Source organism: Corvus moneduloides, chromosome 1, assembly GCF_009650955.1.
Source record: "Corvus moneduloides isolate bCorMon1 chromosome 1, bCorMon1.pri, whole genome shotgun sequence".
Classification (NCBI taxonomy): domain Eukaryota; kingdom Metazoa; phylum Chordata; class Aves; order Passeriformes; family Corvidae; genus Corvus; species Corvus moneduloides.
Window position 1 is genome coordinate 17,653,794 of NC_045476.1, and position 22,984 is coordinate 17,676,777.

At 39.9% G+C, this 22,984-nt stretch overlaps 1 protein-coding gene across 19 annotated transcripts in view; it reads right to left on the reverse strand.

Moving 5' to 3' along the window:
* Nucleotides 1–22,984, reverse strand: part of SVIL (supervillin) — a 134,485-nt gene that overhangs the window by 43,328 nt on the left and 68,173 nt on the right. For 11 of the 19 annotated variants that reach the window (XM_032100675.1, XM_032100684.1, XM_032100622.1 and 8 more), the window contains 9 exons: nt 20,826–20,892; nt 15,648–15,739; nt 11,402–11,459; nt 11,127–11,278; nt 10,046–10,715; nt 4,900–4,983; nt 2,017–2,904; nt 1,514–1,684; nt 852–886 (listed from right to left, as the gene is read on the reverse strand). In XM_032100675.1, the coding sequence (XP_031956566.1) occupies nt 852–886; nt 1,514–1,684; nt 2,017–2,904; nt 4,900–4,983; nt 10,046–10,715; nt 11,127–11,278; nt 11,402–11,409 (2,008 nt within the window). In that variant the 5' untranslated portion in view covers nt 11,410–11,459; nt 15,648–15,739; nt 20,826–20,892. The remainder of the gene's footprint in view (nt 1–851; nt 887–1,513; nt 1,685–2,016; nt 2,905–4,899; nt 4,984–10,045; nt 10,716–11,126; nt 11,279–11,401; nt 11,460–15,647; nt 15,740–20,825; nt 20,893–22,984) is intronic. The other 8 variants (XM_032100604.1, XM_032100739.1, XM_032100730.1 and 5 more) reach the window with 4 other exon arrangements.

Below are 22,984 nucleotides of genomic sequence, written 5' to 3' on the forward strand. Positions count from 1 at the left end.
AAAGACTTGTCTTCAGGACAGTTCAAGTCCTTTCAAGCTATCAAAACAACCTTTTATGAATAATCAAACTTATTGCATCAGTCTATGAAAACACATGAACTAAGAAAATAAAGACTGTCTTAAGGGTCAATGAACAGTATTGAACATCTATTTTCTACTAGCTGACCATTCTGATTACCACCTTTTGTCCCCATTTCTCAGAGGCTAAATTGGTATCCTCAGGAGCTGAAATCAGCATCCTCCAGATCCAAGAGCCAGCATCCCAGAGCTGCAAGGAATATCAGCTTTCAAATAGCATAAGGCATTAAATCTAAATATAGCTACTCATGAGATTACCTACTTAATTTGTGCCAGGCTTGCCAAGGGTGACATGAGGGAACGAGAAGCAAGATGGCAGACTGAATCCTGTAATTTAATAACCTGAATTTTGCAACTTCCTTAGCCAAAAACAAGTTAGCAACATCAGTTTCACATTATACTAAAGGCTTTTTTTAAATTATAAGTCCTAGACCAGTGATTAAAACTGATCAATGATTAATTTTTTTCCCAACAACTAGCTTATTTATTGTCTAAATAAGGAAAAAACCCAACCCCAACTATATTGAAAAGTTTCAAGCCATTCTCCGCTTGACTCCCATTTGAAGTTTGGTATCCACAGACAGACTTTTGGACTTAAATGAGTTTGAAATCAAGTCTGTAGTAGATGTGGCCCAAGGAAAAGGGGTACTTCAACTGTATCATAGGTAAAGATACTTTCAAGTGGATTTTGTTTGCATCACCAAACAGTTTTTCAGTTGAAACAAAATAAAACATATTAGATCCCATTTCTTCCTTAGAAAACAGTAACATACCGTCAGCAGTTGGTATTTCTGCACACAAAATTGACCTAGTGAAAAATTATCAAACAGAAAAAAGTTAGCTGGAAAGAAGACATCAAAAATGAAATTCAAATTCAATCTGAAGTAGCAGGACCTCAAAGTCTTAAGAGTGGGAGAATTTATCTGTTTTTCAGGTTTCAGCAGTGTCCACTTAGGAACATCCTTTAATAAAGCATAAAGGCAAGCAATTGCAGCCAAACTTAAATACAGTAAAGGAAAATTCTTTCTAGTTCATCTTGCAGAAAATAAAAGTTTAAGATTTGCTACCAGCTCTTTTAACATAAAATAGGTAGCTTTGGTGGTTTACAAAGAGAGTAAATGATACAGCAAATTAGATGGAAAGGAGACCCTTTATATAAAACCAAAAGCATTTAACATTAGAACCAGACAGCTACAGTACTTTAGCATGATTCATTGTTCACTATTTCAAATGGGAGGAATTTGCAACAGATTTGTTTTGTTGGGGGGTGTTTGGGGTTTCATTTTATAAGAAACTATAATAAATACTTGATTGTTTTTAAAGAGAAACAATAACCTTGCAAAATGTTTATGCTAATACATGAACAAATCTTTTCACAAGCTTGTTAATAATCTACCTGCACCAGAATGCTACACAGAGCTACATACATGCCTACCTATCTGTCTCCTTTCGTTCTGCTGATGTTATAGGTTGAGTTTTAAATCTCTCAGAAGTCTTTCTATTTTCACCAGGAGTAAAATAGCGCCTCGCCTTTCGTGGCCCTCTTTCACGGTCCCCATTGGCAGACACAGTACTACCTGCTGTTGACATCTCAAACCGAGATTCACTTTCAAATCGCACGATAGAGAGCGCATAGGAAAGAAAATAGGAGAGAGAAGTAAAGCATAGATGTAAGCATCTCAACAACTCCCCAGAGATCACTCTGCATGCTCCTCCGGTACCATGCGCAGACGAACACATTCCAGCTACCCCACATCACAACCTGCACTAGCAAGCAGAAGCACAAAAGCGGGATTCAAACCATCTCAGCCTCCAGTACACACTGGTGAGAGCTAAGCTGTGTGCTTTAAGTGCCGAACAACAACTGCTGTTGAGTGGGTGTAATTTTGCCAAGGACGTGCAAGTTTCACACGAAAATACGAGTGAAATGTCACCTACAGTTCTGTTTTCTTGTTGGCATTAGCAGTCTCCAGAAAGACATTACGGAGCTGGGCAACAGAGACTTTTGTGTCAACCATGCCAATCTCACCGTTTGGTGGATTTGCTTCCATGCTCTCCTTACTTTTAAAAGCTTCTAGCTTAGAAGTCACAGTATAGTCAGACATGGAGCGAGTCAGGACCTTATGCTTTGTTGTTGACACTTTCCAAACAGGAGCCTTTGCCTTGTCAGGCTGCAATACAGATCCGCTCTGTATGTACATAACAGCTTCACTCCTTTCTATGTTCTCAGGGGTCTTAAACTGCTGCTCGGGGGCCTGCCTCTTATTGCATTCCAGCTCTCTCTGAACTTCTGAGTTAACTTTTGGCTTGCTTGCAAAGGAGGAGCTCCCCACAGAGGTCTCCAATTCTCCTCCTCCAAAGAGGCCTTCATGGTTCTTCCCTTGCTTGCGAATCTCAGATGGCAGAATTGGTCTTCTGCCTTTGGAAGCCTGTTCACCCTCCAAGGAATCTTCTTCACCAGGTTTTGCTCCATAACCAGGTGCTTCTTTCTTTTCACTCTCTGATGCAGAGGCTGCTGAGGATTTTGTTACGAGGCTTACACTGTCTGGTGGGAGGAGGCTGCCAGCAGAGGCGTTTGCTGGTTCTTCTGCTGCCATCAGCTGAGCTGTGTGAGCAATGCCAGCAGGCTGAATATAGCCATGGATTGGTTGGCGGACGGAACTGACAGGCTGATTTATGACCCTATCAAAGGCAGACGTTTCTGTCTGAAGAGGTATGTAGTGGGCTGGCACTGGATGGGATTTTCTCTGAGATACTGTGTCTGTGGCAAGTTCAGGGCTTCCACGAGCACTTTCCTCTTTCACCAATTTCTCTCTAACTTTTACTCTTTAAGAAAGAAAAAGGATTAAAGCTGTGAACAGCAATACCCAATCTGGAAAGGAACACAGACACCTACTGTGGGTACAGAAAGCAACACTGTAGTAAAATAAAAAACAATACATCAAAGAAAGCAATCTTATGATGCAACCCCTTCCTCCCCCTGAGTCTTAGCAGTAACACTGCTCAAAAACAGTCAAGTGATTCACAGGCCTTGGACATGCATGACTCCTGAGAAGGTAACTGTGCAAGCTCTGAGAACATACAGCATGTTCTCCTGAGATTGCAACTGCATTTGCCAAACAGCACATACCCATAATCTCAAACAAACAAGATGATCAAAACTGCTTTTTATATTATCAGAGTGTTGGGTTCAGCCTGAAATTGCAAATTCTACTGGCAGCTGTGTATGCAGTCAGATATTTGAAGATGTCTAAACACTGGGAAGCTTACGTCATACCAAGATGTTGTTGCATTGGAGAAAGGAATGAAAAAACATGTTATCTCCATCTAGCCTGTCAGATGTTTTGCCAGAGACTGGTTTACTTGTGTTTTTGTGTATCATTTAAGACATCTGAAATGTCACATGTAGTGTAACCTGTTTCAGTAAGTGAGAAAAAATGTTGAAAGGGCAAATGCTAAAACCAAAAGCAAAACTTTGGCAGGGCTGTTGCTCTTCAGAGACCTTGCAGGGAAAAAGGCATTTAAAAACCAAAACAGGTGTTCTGTTTTAAAATGTTTCGTTACATTCTAACATGCAAAACTTGCAGGACTGTTCCCAAAAGTTACCTTACTTCAGTGTGTTTTCTAGAAACACCTCTGGACACGCGCAACATCCATGCAAAAAAAGGTTCGTATTTAACCTCTCTAAACTGAATACACGGCAGCACAGTGGGAGGCAAGCACGTGCAGCCAGGGGCAGCCTTTGCTCTGGGGCTATCACTGCAGGTAAAGCACTTTCAAAGCCTCGCCGAGGCTCAGACAAGCTTACAGGGCAAGCGTCTGGAGATAATGCACACAGTATTAAAAATGAAAGCCCTGTACTTCCTCCCCTCCCAAATGGGTATAAAAAAATTATTTTAATTCTGAGAAAAGAGAGAGACTCAAGCTAGGAGACTAGCTCTCTGTTTGAAAGTAAGCAATCAGCTCAAAGTATGTGCAATTCCAGGCTTGCTACCAACAGATGTTTTGGAGTTTACATAATTAAGAAAAAAAAAACAAACCTAAGATTTAGGAAAAAAAGAGCAAATTATCTGAGAGAAAAATTCAGAATATCGGAAGTTATTTGAAACACCAATCTTTCTAATATTTCAGTGCTTCTTGAAGATTTAGGCACTTATCAGGGAAACTTCTCAAAGTTGCTTAAGCACATTAAGTATGTTAAGTCTGAAGAAGCATTTGAACTACATGTACCAAGCACTCTCCAGAACATCCACACTGATGTTAGTACTGGGTTATAAGAATTACTTTAATCAGGAACATGAAAAAAAGTCTTCTTGAAAAGCTTTTCATGGTGGGTTCACTGTACATGTTACCAAACCAGGAGAAAGCAGCTGCCTGTCGCTCTGATCAAGATTTTGTTTTACTTTTCCATGTAATTATTTTTTTACTTCTTTTGTACCATCTCTGTTGGAATTCAAGGAGTTAATTGTAGGGAATGCTAAGATGGAATGGTGTACAGCCTAAAAATATGCTGGTTTGCAGAGAACAAAATGAGATAAAGTAAGAAGTTATGAAATCTTGTGGAAGCCAGAATGATAGTAGCTGTGGAAGAAGCTTGGGGCCTTTGTACTTCTTCATCAAAACACCAATTGGTTGTTGGTTAGAATAAAAGCAGACGCTTCAGAAAAGTTTCAACAGCTGTTTATCCACAAAAAAACCCCACTTTCTTACTTGCTGCTGTTAAAGGAAAATTAAGGGCAAGTGTTAAATGAAGAGAGTAAAGGGAAAGAAAGGGGAGGGTTGTAGTCTGATTGTTAGCCACACAGCTATGTTTTATGATACCTGGAGGGCCAGCTGATAAGTGAAGGTGTGTCCCCTTCCGAATCTTTCTGAAGAAACCATTCAGGTTTTGCTTTCCCTGCACTACTACAGAAAACAGAACTTCAGGTAATTTCTGAAATCTCAGCACATGCTCCCATTATTTCTCCCAATCTCCCCTCCCCACTGCTTTTTATTTCTGATCACTCAATTGCAGAGGACTGTTCTAGAAAACAAAAGCAATGCACACTAATTGAATGCAAAGGTGATAAACTGTGACAGAAACTATTATATAATCCCACAAACATATACAAAGTATTCTAAATGTTAAAGAATCTACAGAGGTAACTTTACCAAGTGCACATTGTCCAAAAATTGAGAAGTGAAAGCAACTACACAACCTAATTTTTGTATTTGCCATTGCAGGTCAGTTTGTGTAAGGACATCTGAAAAAGTTGTTAAAGCCATTCCTTTAATTTGTGATTTGAAATGGTAAAGACTGCTGCGACCAAAACAAAGCAGTAATAGGAATTTAATGAAGTGAAAAATTCACATGGCTACATCATATTTCCTCAGAAATTCTCAGAAGCATCTAGAACCCCTCTCTCCTCTTGTAACCCCTTATTGCAAAGCTTCAGAAATGCCCACCTGGTTAGCACAAGTTAAACACACTGTGTCACTGGGTGACTTGGCAAAGGAAAAACTTACGAAACAAAGTGACCCCTAATTTAGTCTTGCCTGACTTTACTCTGTTTACATTTTGGACTTGAAAGCATAAAAAGAAAGAAGAACTTTTAAAAGTCCTGCAGCACTGCAGGAAAGGGTGTTTGCAGACATCCCACATCCAGTTTCTCAAATACTTTCCTAATGTTCACCTTCACCTACAATTCCCCAGCAACGGCAGAACACATCAAATACTTTTAACCTTGCAAGCACAGGCTGTCCTGCCACATTAACAATTACAAACTCACTCCCTGGAGGTGATGAGCATCCAGGATGCTTTCCATTCTTATAGCTACATCTGAAAGAGCTCTTTCCATTGCCGAAGAGCCATTTGGGATAAAAATCCCAAATCAAGCTCCAGGTCATATATTTCAATTTTTCTTAGCTAGTCTTTTAAGAAAAACAGTTGGAAAAGGTAAAATCAACTGTTCTGAAGATAACAGTGTATTTGATGGAAATAAGTTTGAATTTGAGAACTCACCTACCATTGTCATTGAATCCACATCTATGTTAGAACAACGACCAACACCAACGGTTGAAACGCCTTCTCTTTTTCCAAACGTTTTTGAATCCCTAATGGAACTGACCAAATAGAAGGTAAAGCCCTTTCAAAGAAGCTGACTAGAAGTTGCTAGCTGGAATTGCTTTGAAGCATGGGAACTTCCTTCTCTCTTAATGTGTACTTTGGCACATTTTTATAGTGGGCATGGCCCAAGCAGCAATTATTTGTACTTGATCATTCATCCTTTGAAGAGTGCAATCAGAAGAATGCAAGCCATGTTTTGAATTTAATCAGCCATTTCAGGAGCCAAATGCAGGCAATGTCAAATGATACCTTCTCAGTGATAGGTAACTGGATTAATTATTAAATCTTCTTAATACTGAAGGCACAAAAGCTTTCACATATATTCCAAAGCAAGACGCATTTATTTTCCAATCTAAACTCAGGAACTTTAAATTTAACAAAACCAATTTTGTAGCCTGTATACAATGTGGAACTGACTTCAGAACAGCAGTCACCTGAAAAAGTTAGCCTTTATTTCTCTTGTGCAAATAGCCTTACAGGAGACCACCACACTAACTTTAAACGGACTGCATGGACACAGTAACTTCTTTACCACTCAAGATCAGGGACAAGAGTTTCAGAGAGGTTATTCTTACATCTCTGAATATCATACCACTGAGCACACACTGTCACTGAAGGTGTCAGGGCTGTTAAAGAATGGACTCTTGGCAACTTGGCCTTTAAAGTACCACTTACTGCCTACACGTGTATCCAAACAAGAGACCAAACCCTAAATTTAAGCTCTTAGCTGCTTTAAGTACTACACCACATCTTGGTGGGTGCAGATGGTTTCCTTCAAAAGATAGAGAGACAGCAATTATGGGAAATTTGTTTTATGCAAATATTGACCCAAGCCTCATCCAGAAAGAATATGAAATTAGAGATAACGCAGTCAGCAATTTGTATTATATTATTGTTTATTCATAGAATCACAGAATAGTTTGAGTTGGATGGGACCTTTAAAGGTCATTTAGTCCAATCCCCCTGCAATGAGCAGAGACATCTTCACCGACATCAGGTTGCTCAGAGTCCCATCCAACATCACCCTGAATGCGTCCAGGCATGGGGCATGCACCTCCTCTCTAGACAACCTATGCCAGTGCTTTACCATCCTTCTTGTAAAAAATTTCTTCTTTATATCTAGTATCAATCTACCCTCTTTTAGTTTAAAACCATTCCTCCTTGTCCTATTGGAAAGGAGAAATGTCCCTATTAAAAAGTCTGTCCCAGTCTTATAATCATCTTCTGCAGCACTGAAAGGCTGAAATCAGGTCTCCCTGGAGCCTTCTCTTTTCCAAGCTGAACAACCCCAGCTCTCTCAGCCTTTCTGCACAGGAGAGGTGCTCCATGCTTCTGATTATTTTTGTGGCTCTCCTTTAGACTTGCTCCAACAGTCTGTATCTTTCCTGTGCTGAGGATTACAGAGCTACAGATGCAGTATTCCAGGTGGGATGTCATGAGAGCAGAGTAGCAGAGAGAGCAGAATCACCACTCTTGACCTGCTGACACGGTCCTTTTGATGTGGCCCAGGACACATTTGGCTTTCTGGGCTGCAAGTGCACACTGCCAGCTCATGTCCAGCCTCTCATCCACCAGTTCCCCAAAGTTCTTGGCAGAGCTGCTCTCAATCCCTTCAACCCCCACCCTGTACTGGTACTGGGGCTTGCCCCAGCCCAGGTGCAGGACTTGGCACTTGGCCTTACCAAACCCCTCATGAGACTCCCATGAGCCCACTTCTTGAGCTTGTCCACGTCCCTCTGGATGATATCCCATCCTTCAGGAGTGTCTACTGCACCACTCAGCTTGGTGTCATCTGCAAAGTTGTTAAGGGTGCACTCAACCCCCTTGTGTCATTGACGAAGACATTAAACAACCCTGGTCCCCATTCAGACCCTTAAGGGACACCACTTGTCCATCAGGACTCTGAGCTGTTGACCACTGCTCCCTGGATGCAACTGTCCAACCAATTCCTCATCTACTGAACAGTCTGTCCATATCTCTTCCATTTACAGAGAAGGATGTTGTGGGGGACTGTCTCAAAGGCCTTCCAGGAGCACGGACAGAGACATCCATAGCCCTTCCCTTGTCCAGTGATGTAGTCACTCTACCACAGAAGGCCACAAGGTTGGTCAGGCAGGACTTGCCTTGGTGAAGCCATGCTGGCTGCCTCGAATCACCTCCCTGTCCTCCATGTACCTTAGCATAGCTTCTGAGAGGATCTGTTCCATGATCTTCCCAGGTACAGAGGTGAGGCTGACCGAGCAGTAGTTTCCAGTATCCTCCTTTCTCCCCTTTTTAAAGATGGGTGCAATGTTTCCCTTTTTCCAGTCACTTGGGACTTCACCTGACTGCTCAGATATCATGGAGATATACCAGCCAATTCCCTTGGGACTCTGGGATAAATCTAACTGGGTCCTACAGACTTAATTTTGTTCAGTTTCCTCAGATAATCACAAATATGATCTTTTCTTATAGTGGGAGGGACTTTGCTTCCCCAGCCACAATCCTGCTGTCCACTCACTCATGAGGTGTGGAAAGAGAGGTTGCCACTCAAGACTGAGGCAAAAAAGTAGTTGGGCCTTCTCCTCGTCCATTGTTACCAGTTTTGCTCTGACCTTCCATTTCCAGCTAATATACCTGCAGAAGTCCTTGCTATGCTTTGCATCCGTTGCCAAGTTCAGCTCCAGCTTCACCTTGGCCTTCCTAACCCCATCTCTACACAACTGGGCAGTGTCCCTATATTCTTCCCAAAACAACTGTCTCTGCTCCCTGACTGTGCATTTGCTTCTTTAATAATCCATGCTGGTGTCTTTCCTGCTTTTCCTGATTTCTTACACCTGGGAATTGAGAGCTCTTGTGCTCTGTTGAAAGAGTAAATGGTTGAGTTTATACCAGTTACCTCAGTTTCTTAAGAGCAGTCAACACTGCTCAGCATTATGCAGATATGTTTAAAATTAAGTTCTCATTTACATAATTTTTAGTTGCAACATTTAAACTTACATTTTTACAGTTATTATTTTCTATCTATCCACCTACCAAGAAATTAAAGACTCACACTTAGAGAAAATCATACTTAAAAAAAATATCTTAGTCATGCATTGTTTTCAGTCACTGTAAGAACTTGACAGTGTTTCTATACCACACTGTGAAATTATAATGGAAAATTAGTGAAAACTAATTGTTTTTCCCTTTTGGAAGAATCTGTTTACCCTATTACTGTAGTAAATTTGTCAAATCTGACACAATTTAGCATAGAATTCTAACTCTCTCCTCTGCCCCTTCATGCACATATATGCCTGGCATTATCTGAAAGATTGACTAGCACAGTTCAAAAGCGTTTTTTACACTTTTGCATCAGGAAAACAGATCAACTATTATTTCAACTGACCCAAGGCACTCTTCAGCTTTTAAGCCTGAAAAATTAAATTTTGGCAGAAGCAATCATGAAGATATTCAAATCTTCATTGAGATACAGCTTGCCTCTACTTGGAAGCTCCCAGCAAACAATTACAAGATATAGAAGAAAAAAGGTTAAAGACTCGCTCTAACAGGTTATTAAAAAACGCAAGGAGATTTAGAACCATAACTCCTTCAATTTCTAGTTTGTGTCCTCCCTGCAAAGGGCCTAATTTTAGTAAAACTTCTATAAATATAAAGCGAAACCAAGGACATAGCTAATTAAAGAAATATATATCCACTTCCTTTATCAGAAACACACTGTAATACAATAAACCCAACTAATCCAGCTTGAGACATCCAAAGCAACTAAATACATTCTTCAAGGGTAATAAATACATTCTCATTAATACTGTAGACACTGATGCAGAAGCTGATTAAGATAAAGGAATCTACAGCAAAACAAAAATTAAAAATCATGCTTACCTTTGTCTGCTGTTACTGTGCAAGGGCTGGTCATTCTGCAAGTGGGTCGGTGAGGCTGCCCGCTTTGGTGAAGGGAGGGACTCTCGGGGGGTTTGCTTTGGTGATATTGCCACTTCGTTATAGCAGGAAGATTCTTGTCCAGAAAGTGAAATGGAGACAGAACTATCCAAGGTTGCTGAAGGGTCAGAAGCCTGTCTAATGGCACTGTCATCATCTGCTTTTCTAACACTCTTTTCATTTAAGAGGTCACCTTTATCTTCGTGGCTGGAGCACTCTTTGGAATCAGAAATCACACTCTTTGATGCCTTCGTCTCAGTCCTGGACAAATAGAGAGTGCCATAGTCTTTGTTTTCATCATCTTGCCTTTCACTTTTCACTCCCTTTCTTTCCACGCTGTCGGGATCTTTCCTTGCCCGTGTATATCTGGATGAGTAGTCAGAATCCAAATCAGAATCAAGAGATAATCCATACTTTTCTGCCAGCTGGCGCCGCCTCTCTGCCTTGTACCTAGCTATTCTCTCTGCTTTTGATTCTAGTTCCTGGACATCCATGTTTGCTGTACTGTACAAGGGCTCTGTATTACCTCCTGTGATTTCTGCTCGGTATCTGGATGATCTGGGTTGTTTCTCTACAGAAGAATCTGAAGTTTCCTCCTCTTCATTTGATCTTCCTGTCAAAAGTACAATATATAAGCAAGTCCTTCCCAAACTCCAAGTACCCCACCCACCACTTAAACTGAGTGAAATACAAGCTTCCCATTTTCTTACAAATCAAAGTGACTGCATAGACACACTATATTTTTGCACTTTGGTCTCCAAAAGCACATACAAACAATTAAGAAAAATGTATTAGTAATAATTCTTTAATAAGTAATACTTCTCAAATCAAATAGTTATTTTAAAGCAGTAAGAATAATCAACTTTCTCGTATAAGGCAACTGGAGACTTAAAAGGCAAATTAAAAAAGAACAAACAACCTGACACAGCTCTTCTGTAGAAGTCTTCTCTAGGTACTGCATAACTGGTAGTGAAGCAAACATGAAGTAATTCATCAGTGCAAGACTGAGTGACGTGCTACTTACCTAAGTGGGGGCTGTATGGGTCAGTTGCACGCATATATCTTGGTGTATCTTCCTCTAGTAAACGGTGTGTGACTGATCCTGGGCAGTTTTGTAGAAGCATAGGTTGTGTATCATTTTCAATTCCCTCTAAGCGTCTAGCTATTCTTTCTTTTCTGAAAAATATATGAAAAATATGAAAACAGGCATCATGAAGATTCAAGGGGAGAGTTTCTAAGAGGAGGTAACAAAACAAGCTGCGTGTTTTGTTTTACAGGCCAAAGACTTTTTTCTTTTACCTTTTCATTTCCAAAAAATCTCGGTTGTTTGGTTCAAAGAGTTTTCTTAATTCTGAAACTGAGAAAACAAAAAGATTATGTAGTTTATAGGATAATAAGTTTCAAAAACTTGCTAAAATGATTTAGAGAATAAGAAGGAACAGTCAACTGAAGCTCAGAGGTTTGAAATAGCTTTTGTCAGGAAATGAGAATTTTCCTCTTGTTTTCCCAGTTTATTAAGGTTGGGCTGTCAAAAGTGCATTAGGCACATAGGTGTGACCACCAAGTAGTCCTCCCCTCCATGTACTTCCAGGCTAATTCCAAATCTGCTATGCCATCCTAGTGGTTTTCAAGATCTAGTATATACTGGACAAGTTGTATTTTGATTAGCTGAGGTCAAGCTTACATGCTCCAGTAACCCATTTCAAAACCAGGTAGTAGGGAAATTCCGCTTACCCTGTCTGCTCAAAGGTCAGAGACTATGTTTAAAGAGAAGCAGCGTCCCCTATTCCTTAGTTTCCTCCACACCTTTATATTGATCAAATCCCAAGAATCCCAGTGACTAATGCTGAAGTGAAAATTACTGTGCACCTTCATGATATCCTGCATGGTTAATCACTTTCTATTTTGCTAACTTTCCCTTCTAGTTTTAATTGGACATACTTTCCTTCTCTTCCCCTGAACTCTTTGCTGGTGTTAAGTGCTAGCAGACAGCTGCCACAGTCCACAAAATAGTAGTGAACCAGGAGGAGGCACGACAGATGATGTAGTCCCTATATATACACACATATGTGCATGCGCAAACCACACTGGAGCAGTGAGTGCTACGCAAACAAGTGCGGTGTGACTTCTTACCACCACGAGGAGAAACCATCCAGGCTGTCAAGGGAAGCAGTGGACTGGGGTGGGGGTGTGCCTAGCACACAGACATGCACATCCACACACCCCTCTGTGCCTTTGCAATCATGTGGTGCTGAAAGCTGTGTGCACCTATTCTGACCAACGCACCTCTGGGCTTCTAACCCTGTTGACCCAGGGACCAAAAGTTAAAGCAAGCCAAAGTCCACACCTGCTAAATTGGCCAGAGATTGCCATCAGAAACACCTGATGATTGAGGAGTGTCTAGTAGACACTGTTCCACTGCAGAGCTAAACCTATCAGCATTTTTTCTTGCCACCAGACTTCATTGCTCTAGATACTTAGAAGATAAACAATATTGAAACACCACCCTTTTAAAGGTCAGATGCACCTTTTCTCCCTTCCGTCTACTGGAAGAACTTAACATGCATGGCTTGGTCAGGGTTCCAGCTCAGCTGACTCATCCAGGAAGTTTGCTGTACTCATTACCAGTGCTCATACCTCATAGATACTATTGACATTGAATGTCATATCAACATTACATGCTGAAAAGTCTAAAAGTAGAACTACAGATAAAATGTGTGGGATCAGCAAGAATGAACACATTCTGATCCTGAACCAACACCAAAGCAAAGATGAGCCCTTATGCTGTGTTTTCACAGACTTTTCCACAGTTGCCCTGTCTACTCAAGCTGTGGTAGCAGTGGAACAGAGAACTTACCCATTTGAAACCAGCCTACATTTCAGATCCACACCAAAGGAAATGATTTCTCAGAAACGTTTTGCTCTCACCTCCCCAAATCTACTTCTGTTTAATTATGTTCCACTAACTATTACAGTTTTTCTGTTCTATCTGTTGGCTATGTATACGTAACATTGTCAAAAGAAAACCCATAATTGTCTGTCTTCAGACAAGTCAAAGGCCTCCAGAGCTCAGAGTTAGTAAAACCACATTCCATCCAAGTCCTGATCCTTTTTTTCCCCTAGTCACCAATTTATGCAGTCACCAAAACCATCATCAGAGAACAGCTCTTTTACAGCTTCATTTATTAGCAAAAGTCTTCTTTCCCCTCACCCCCAGAAAAGGAAACTTGACTATTAGTTGTCCACATACAAGAAATGTGGAACACCCAAAGAACTCCCAAAGTATTAGCTCAACATTCTCTTGCTACATGCTAGCTGAAGTTCCAGAGATTCTACTACCACTTTGCAGTCCTAAAAAGAGCACTGGTCTCATGAAAAATGTCTCCCAACACCTTCCCAAACAACATGGGACAAAAATAGCATGGGACTACTCTATGCTGCCTTACACTTTTTCCAAGATTGAGATTACAGAAGTAATTTCAGCTAGGTTGGCCAACATCTGCAGAGTTTTTTTGTGAAAGCAGTTCCAGAAATATTCTTCTTTTGATGAGGTGGGGAAAAGAAGCACAAAAAAAGCAAACCCAAAAGAAGATAAAATGCAGAAAATCTTCTACTCTAGTGGTTTCTTTTTGACAAATAAAATATTTTACTTCATAACATGAAAGCCAGTTGGAAACACTTCACTCCCAAGGACACTGGTTGGCCCTTGCAAACTTAGGTGACCAGGTTTGTCCTTTTTAGTTTGCAATTTGAATATATTGGTGCCAATTTCCATCAGTTCATGGGATGTTTTCCCACGTGACCATCACAAACAACACGATGGGAGCGCTAAAGAATAGCAACACTTCTACCTAAAAGGTAACACAAAAATCTGATTCAGCACACAAGAAAACACTAAGAAGCTTAAAATAATTAATTTCACAGTAAAAGCTCCTTATCTAGATTACTTGATGCCAACATACTTTGTAAGCATCATTGGTCAGTTAAGGGCAAGAGGAAGAACAGCACAGTTCAGAAACAGCTCTGAACTTGAGGCTTTATTTTAGGATGTTGAGCAGGATGCTATGGCAGGATACCCTCTAAGGTAAATTGTCAAGAGGCATCTTAATTTTGATAACTGTAGACTTTTGAAACAAAATTTACTTTAGAATACCATTATTTGGGAAAAACAGTATTGTTCCCTGTGTTGTCCCAGAATGAAAAACAAAAAGTACATTTGGAGCGCACCTTATATTTTAAAACTTCTTAAATTAAGGTGAAAGATTTCTTATAGAAATATATATTCATAGAAATCTTTCAGAAACATGCTACAGAATATAAGCATGTTTATGCTGAAAGCCCTCTTTGACAGCTGCAGAGGGGACATGTGAATGAAGTTGCAGCCATGTGACAGCAGTTTTCTTTTTACAATACAGAAGCTGTAAAAACTCATTTAAGCCTTCCAAAAGTTCATAATAGAGGGGGAGCACGTACATTTGTGAAGCCTGGATAGACAGGATCAAAAGGTTACCTGCCAGAGGATTAATTTCTCAGAGATGGTAAATAACCATTGCAACACAGGTACATATATTTTCATTTTGAGGAAAATTAACACAATGGAAAAGTCTACCATTGCCAACAATGTTTCTTTCGGAACATCTGTAATGATTACATTTAAAAGCAAGCATGTCACTTAAATAGCACTTAAATATTATGCTGGAAGAAGTGCTCCTTTCTAAAGGAACTCTGCAATGAATGACATTAAAAGAGCAAGTCAGTTCCTTTATGTTGGGATTAGTGCATTTAGCCTTGTAGCTTGTCTGAAAAGAGTAAATATCACCAGAACACACACAATTTTAATCAAAGTTCTCAGGTCCACAACATCCTTGAATGAAGGGAACATCTTTGTGCTAGTTGCACATAGTTTTTCAGTCAAATGACCCTTTATGGGTCAAGCATGTTGTGATTTTTTTCTGAATAATTCAAGCCAATTAATTCTTGCCTCCACCTCAACTGTGTCAAACTATAAAGATGCAACTGCTGCTTTCTTCAGAAATTATTCAGACTATAATAGAATTTTGGAAAAAAAACCCTAACCCCCCCCCCCCCCCCCCCCCCCCCCCAAAACTAAACTCTATATGTACTGCAGGCCCTTTAGCATGCAAGACAAAAATTCAAGTGCAGTCAGTTGGTCATGCAAGCACAGTGACTCTACCAACCACCAAAGGGGCCTGGAAAGAGCTGTGACTCTTAACAAATCAAGTTAATACTTCTGAACTCGGGATTAATCTAACTGTACAATCTAACTGAAGTTTTGAATTTCAACTACTAACCTACTGAAACCAGGTAAACAAAGGTGAACTTTATGAAGCAGGGAGGTAGCAAGGTCTCGTAAAAGAGCATAGTGGTTCATCCTGTTTCATCCTTCATGCATACTTCACAGGGAAAACTCATTTACAAAACATCTGCACCTAAGTGATTTTAACTGTGCCTTGTACTTGCACAGACTAAACTTCACATGCTGTTAAATTATCACTTGTGTTTATAATATGTCTCCCTTACCTACCTTTCGGAAGTACTGCTAAGAGATTAGCATCAATATCCTTTGTGCTGTTTGCAAGTTCTTCTTTATCTTCAAATGAGAACTCCTTCTGAAAACTGAAAACAACATCTGGTTTACAGAACTGTGGATGTCTCTGCTACAAATCAAATAAACCCAAGACACAATCCATTTACTGCAAGACAGTCTAACAGAGATACCAAAGAAAATATTTTCCATAAGAATGAGCTAAGAAATAATCCAAAGAAACTCAGAAATCCAAACCTAACATAATTTGAAACCTGCTTGGAACTGACTCTGATACATTTTTGCATTAAATTACTGACTGGAGACTGCCTTCAAAATGCTCTACTGAGCAATTACATTTAAAATAATCTATATTGAATGGTTCTTCATAAATACTAAAACATGCCATCAAACGTAGTATTGCATGTACACTCCACCTAGAAGTCTTCTGCATGACTACCCAGTTGTTATTGCACTGTTCTCCGGATCTTACATGGTTTATAATATGCTAATAGGAGTATCAGATCATTTAATTTTATACCATGTCTTTTCAAAACAGGAAAACTGCCCATTTAGATGAAACAAAATATTTCTTTAAATATCTTCATTAAATATACAAATTTTAACTGTAAAATGTAGGTGTCATAGTGGTCTAAGGTAGGTACTAACTGTCTACAGAGACTTTTTTGGAGGAAGTGTTCCTCCTCGTAAGCAAGATTTCTTTTCTTCAATCACTAAAAATAGAGAACAAATTACTGTATTCTGCCATTGTGACTATCCCAGCTGGGCAAAGGAAAACTTTAAATGGTCTTAAAACCTTTAGTAAACTGTGTAGACAGGTGTAACAGATACAAATCCTCACAGTGGTCCCAGGTTCTTCATTTTGTCACAGAAGTGATGTGCTATATGATTTAATGTCATTCTGAGAAGAAAAAGGGCACAGTCTTACTGTTGGAAAATCATTCCTTAGGACAGATTTTAAATGGCTTTCTTTTTTTCAAGGGTATGAATTCTGTACTCACTATTTCCAAAGAACAATTCTCATTGAAAAGAGTTTTAACATATATTAACTAATAATATTTTTCTTAAGTATTTCCTTGTTTATCATTTATGAATAACATTCCTTTTTAAGATATTGAGGGGAGAATAAAATCCTTGAAATGACAATGAAGAAACTGGGCTGTGTCACAACCAGGCACCATGCCACCTGCTGCAAATTGTCTCCAACAACTGCACTTAGAGAAATCATTCCAGGTACTGCCAAGAAAAAGCAGTGTTAGCCACCACAGAAAATAGCAAATAGAAGATGAAGAGCTGCAATAAGCTGTCCATTAGAGAGAACTGTGTATCCTTACAGGGCAAACACACTGTAATTGAACGAAACAAAAATCAAAACACAATGAAAAAATAGCATACAGTAGCTACAAGCAAATGGATCCATGTGCCATCTGAGACTGGGCAGAGACTCAGACAGCTAACTGGATGTTTTTCTATGCCTAACCCCACACTGCCAACACTTGTAATTCTTACTAGTCTGACAATATGGTATTTTCTTACAGACACAGCTTCTGGAGAACCCTGGATGGAGAGATACCCAGTTCCCATTTGAAAGCAGATTCCATTCCTTTTAGATGAGGATGAGTTTGAAAAATGCAAATAATACTGGCCTAAGGCTATAAACCAATCCCAAATTTATTCTGCCAAATCAACTTAATTAAGACAAAAGCTGAAGGATCCAGCTCATGACTTTTGAATACCTGGGCTTTATTTAGCAGTATCTCCACTGGGTTTCATAGTGCCTGTGACAGTGCAGCACCTTAAGTTTCCCTAAACAAGGGACTTTATACAGAAAAGCATTCACTCAAACAGCAAAATACTTGTTTAAATTACCTGTGCATGAACACCCACCACTATGCCTAATTCCTATATGAATTTCCAAGCGTAAAATCATGGAATCAGGAGTGGCACTAGCCTGCTGGTTCTAAAAGCAACCATACTATTGGATTGCTTGTAAACAATTCACTCCTGCTCCTCCCTCAAGGGAGTTCTAGGGACTTTGGAGGCAGAGATCCCTTAAACCCTGTTTAAATGTCTGTCACTGGGTTTCTATCCATTTGTTCTCTTGCCAGTGTTGTCAGTTACTTTACTTATTTTTCTTAACAGAGGTTATCTACATGTACTCAGCTTCCTCAAGACAGGCTCTCAGTCTCAGTGATTATCTGTTAAAATGTTCTCTACTTATTCCAGTCTTAAGTAATCTTTTTTTGTATACAGTGACCAGAATCAGGTAGTCTTTAATTGCAGACTTGGATCTTACCAATATCTTATGAAAATAGGATTTTTTAATAGAGAAAGCATTATTATATTACTAGCTGGCTGAAAGCTGGGATCTACAACACATTTGCCTTTTTACATATATACTATACTGGCTGCTCAATCCTGCATGAGAAACTAATATGCAAAGGCTTTGCTTTCATCAGTTGCAAGTGACAGAAAAATTTATCAGCCCCCAATGCACAACTGTGCACTTAGTATTATTACATTACATCCTTTTTCTATTACTCCTCAAGGTCATCCAGTTCTTCCAGTATGTGAGCTCCCTCCTCCTTTGTACAGAGGGTGGCTTGCAACCTTTGCTCACTGGCAGATTTCATTAAAATTCCTTAAATAACCACAAACTTCCTAAGCTTAACCCTCGCTGCACTACACAGCATCACAGGTTATCTGCTTTGTGAAAGTCCCTTCATAGTTTTCCTCTGGACAGACTGTCAACCTTTATTGTTTATTTTTTAAAGATTAACAATTTTCATATACTATTTTATCCACAATTTAGGAGTTTTATCTCTTCAGACACATTTTTTCGCTCTTTCTTGCTAAGATGCAGGTGGAATTGCTTGTTTTAAATATTTTCACATGAGAAAAAACAAATGTTTTAATCCAATGTATAATTACATTGCTTTCCCATGCACAGAGGATTCAGTGACAGCACTGTTCTGAACATGACAGAATCAAGCCAAACAATTGAGTATTTATAGACACATAAATCAAATTAGTTCTAAAAATGAAACTAGGCATATTTAGGACATGTCACAGTGTTCAATAAGAACACTCATTAGGAATCTAAATTGAGTTGGAAGGATGCTAAGGCAATTCCAAATAGCAAAAAAAAAAAAAAAAAAAAAAAAAAAAAAAAAAAAAAAAAAAAATTTACAGAAGGCTACTCATCACCACTTTTAAGTGTTTTAAAAGACAAACTCATACATAATTCGTTAACAAGACCTCCCTTTTTCCTCAAAGGGATCTTTCCGGATGTCTCCCTGCCTTATTAGTTTCTCTACTGGAGGAGCAGTCACAGCATCAGTTCAGTTGCTTAAGCAGAGCCAGACAGTCAGACCTGGATTGCCAAATATATCATACCTTCAAACTCATCCAAAACCCTCTTCTAGAAACTCATCCAGAACCCACAACTACATCTAGTCATGCTACAAATTTAGGTGCATATTCTGAGCAGCAGCACTATGAATTAACTGCACTTAAGAGCTAAGCTATGCACATTTATTATCGAAATAATTAGGGAGTACATGGGTTTCTCTAAATAAACAAATAAATAAATAAATTAGAAGTTTGCAAGAATTCTTTCTTGAAGTCCCTGTTAAATCTGGATACTGAAAGAGCAGCTTCTTGTCCTTTCCTTGCCTCAAATATAGCCTGAGATCATGGTTCATGAAATGCAATCAACAGCATGAGGTTCCACCAGTTTGTTTCACACTGGGTTTGTGTACGGCTTGGCCTCAGGTTCCCAACAAACTCATTATACTCTCCAGTGTTCAGGAATTCAGATGATTCCTGTTAAAACACAGTCAACAATACTTCACAGTCTCAATAGTTTTTGTTTAAAAACAATGTATAATGCAGCATTAGTAGAGTACTTGACAGTCTCAGTAGTTGTACAGTTCTGGCAACTTCCAAAGTGTGAGCTGCATGCTGTACATCAGGGATTCCAGGCTGAAAACTTCATCTGCTGCTGCAGCAGCAGCATATGGTTTCTAAATAGCTGTCCCACTAACCTAGTTAGATGCCCAAAAGCAACCAAAAGTTTGATCCAAATGCCACTGGTAATACTGACCTGCCATCCCATTTAAAGGTATGGCATATACTGAGATTTTATGATTGAAATACAAAATCCACTGGTATACCTGCTAGCTAGGTGCTTGGTGTTCACTTTTCTTCTCTTTCTCTGCCTCCAGGAGAACTTCCTTCCCTGGACTATTATGGAAAAGGTCCATTCTACAGTCGTGTCCTTCTCTACTACTCCCATTGCTACTTTCCCCTACGTGCTTTCACAGCACAGTGTGTCTTGTAAACCTAATCCCTCCATCTCTCTGCAGGACCTAAGAAACAACATGGCAGGGAACCAGGTGTGCTCTAGGTGTGTGCACTGACTGAAAAGAAGCTTGCAAACATGAGCCTGTGCCCCTCTGGCACCTCTGGCAGGGGGATTCCTGCACAGCTGAGCCAATGAAACAGCTGCTTGCTGGGGTAAGAGTGGGTTCCCAACTCCTGACCTCCTCTCTGTGCCATTGTGAATGAGTCCAGCAAGCACAAATATGGGCACCCAAAGCAGCTGGAGCAAGGATGGGAAGAGAGAGGGAATGTGACCAGCCATCTTGCTTAACTGTTTAGTTGTATCCCCTTACTCAGCCTTGTGGAACTGTGCCCTAAGAGTGCAGACAAGGAGGCAGCACAGCCCTGACTGGATGCAACACCACTTGTCCATTCATCTGCAGTGTCCCCCTTCTTCTCTCTCCCCCCAATTGCTCCATGCAAGGATGTATAATTAATTCACCCACTTCAGCCACCTGCTTTTACAGACAGGTTCACACTTCATGTCTGTACTCTGTCCATGCCATGCAAGGAAAAATGGGCATTGCAATGACAGAAGGCTCAGTGAAGAGTAGGACTTTCCCTTTAGCAATGTCAGCTATAAATTTTAACATTATTTAGGAAGCAGTTGGTGTTTTCAATGCTTGTTCAGAACATCTGCTCTAAGCAAAAGCTTGGTCCTGTGAGAGGGCCAATAATCATTTTTCCTGACAAAAGAATAACTGTAGATTCAAGCAATGACAGAAACTTACTGCAACCAGTCATCTTCACTGGGCAAGAAAAAGTGGACCTTACCTTAACGTTCTCTTCCTTAGGAGCAGTCGTGAAGGCTTAAATCTGATGGAGTTTCCTTTGGCAAAATCTGTGAAAGAGGAAAAAAAAAACCACACCATTGTGAAGATGCTGTAATAAACGGGGAACTTTTGGTAAACTAGGTTATAGTTTCCAACCATAGCCTTTTTCCCCTGCAAAAGACTGTGCAGAGGCCTTCTCTCTAATCAAAGGAGCACCAGCTGGCATGTCCAAGATGATGATAAAACCAAAGCCTTGCAAAAATGAGTACAGACAGCAGGCATATCAAAAGCATTAACACTTAATGCAACTGCCATGTTCTACTCCTAATATTTGTGGTGCAGCACTGCAGCCTGGGGTGATCATTTAAACTCAGTGTTTCCCAGATTACAAAATGGGCAGTGGACATGTTTATGAAGCACTCTGCAAACGAGAAATGCTGCGAGCAACAAGAGCCCTTTTGGCTGCAGCCTGGCAATACTATGAAAACTGCATATTCACTGCAGAAGCCAAGAGATGTCCAGCTGAGGATCTCTTGCAACAGTATTACACCATCCATGACAGAAATATTTCTGAAGATTGTCTACTGTTTGGAAGCTCCCTTTCTTTTCTGCATTGCCTTACAACATGCATTTCACAGAGGAACACATGTTTACACTGAGAGCAAAATTGTGTCAGATGCAGCCTTATGCTCAAAAAGTATGTATTACAAAGCCTCTAGGTCCCCAAAATTGTGTGAACCATAACAAGCAACCCCACCCTCTCCCAGATAAAAGTTTTTCATTTCTGCATCAACTGCGTCACCAGAGGGTCTAAATGATAACCAGTGGCAAGGGGGACCAGTGCTCCAAGTACCCTCTTCCATTCACTGAGGATGCAATCAAGAGACCTTAGAGCAGCCAGGGAGCAGGTCCTGGTCTGGGACTGCTGTGCAAAACACATGGAGCTACTGACAACTTACTGCCAATGAAAAATTGCCTTCCGTCTCCATCTGTATTAAATCTGCTACCCAAGACCCTAAATTAATAAACAGTTGGCCACTGATACAGCAATCATTTTCTTTTTCAAAGACAGACGCAGACTTAGAACAATTCAAATGCAGCTACACTCCTTTTACTCTACCTCAGAGCTAAGATTTAACTATTTCAAAGAAGATCTAACTGCAAAAAATTTTTTTTTGTTTATGCACAAGATTTTCAGTCTGGGTAGAATGTCTCTTGTTTTTGCAGACAGGGTTTAATTAAGCTTATTATAGCTGACAATATGGGTCTTAATTTAGAGAATGTACATTTTATCTATGCCTTTCAAAACTTTTTATCCTCTTCCATTTCCTTCTGCTACATCTACAGGTATAAAGATTGAAAAAAGGTTTAAAAAAAGTAACAGAAAGATGATTTTAATGACTTGATAAAGAAGCTTAAAATGTGCAAAAAGGCATTTTTTAGGCATCTGCTACAAGTCAGTGCAGATTTCAAGCAGCTTTGCTAATAGCATTCTTCAACTTTTAATAGGCAACTTTTTCCTGGTTTTGTTAACATTAATTTTATCTTTCCATTAAATGGAGAATAAAGCACACAGATTACACAGAAACATCTTGTTAGACCAAAACAGAGTATTATAAGAAAAACAGTGTGAATGGTATATAAATCATTATATTTTACATTGCAACATTAAAAAGAATACTCTGAGCCATACGGATCCTCTAAAAAGGCCAGATTTACATTACTTTGAGAGGACTATGCACTAACTTCCACAGCCCAGCTCAGTATCAGCTTAGCTAATCAGAACCAGGCATATCTTAAATTTATAGTTGTTCTAACAGGATACAACCCATCCTAGAATTTTTGGCACTGGAACAGCTGTCCACCATGAAAACCACAAGCAGACCACAGAGAAATTTTGCTACCCCAGCCAAAAGTGGGGAGGGAATATGAGAACAGAAGAAAGGAGCCTGCATGCTTCCCGGGGAGCAGGGAGGGAGAAGGGCTGCTGAGAGGGGCACATCAGCCGGTTTGGCTCCTGCTACCCCTGAAACACATTCAGTAACATTCATACATACCACATCTATAATGCCTCAAAATCATCTTAAAACTTTGCTGTGTTTCACAGGGGTGAGTTCCAATCTTCCCCTACACCCCAAACACAGAAAAACTTAGCAGACA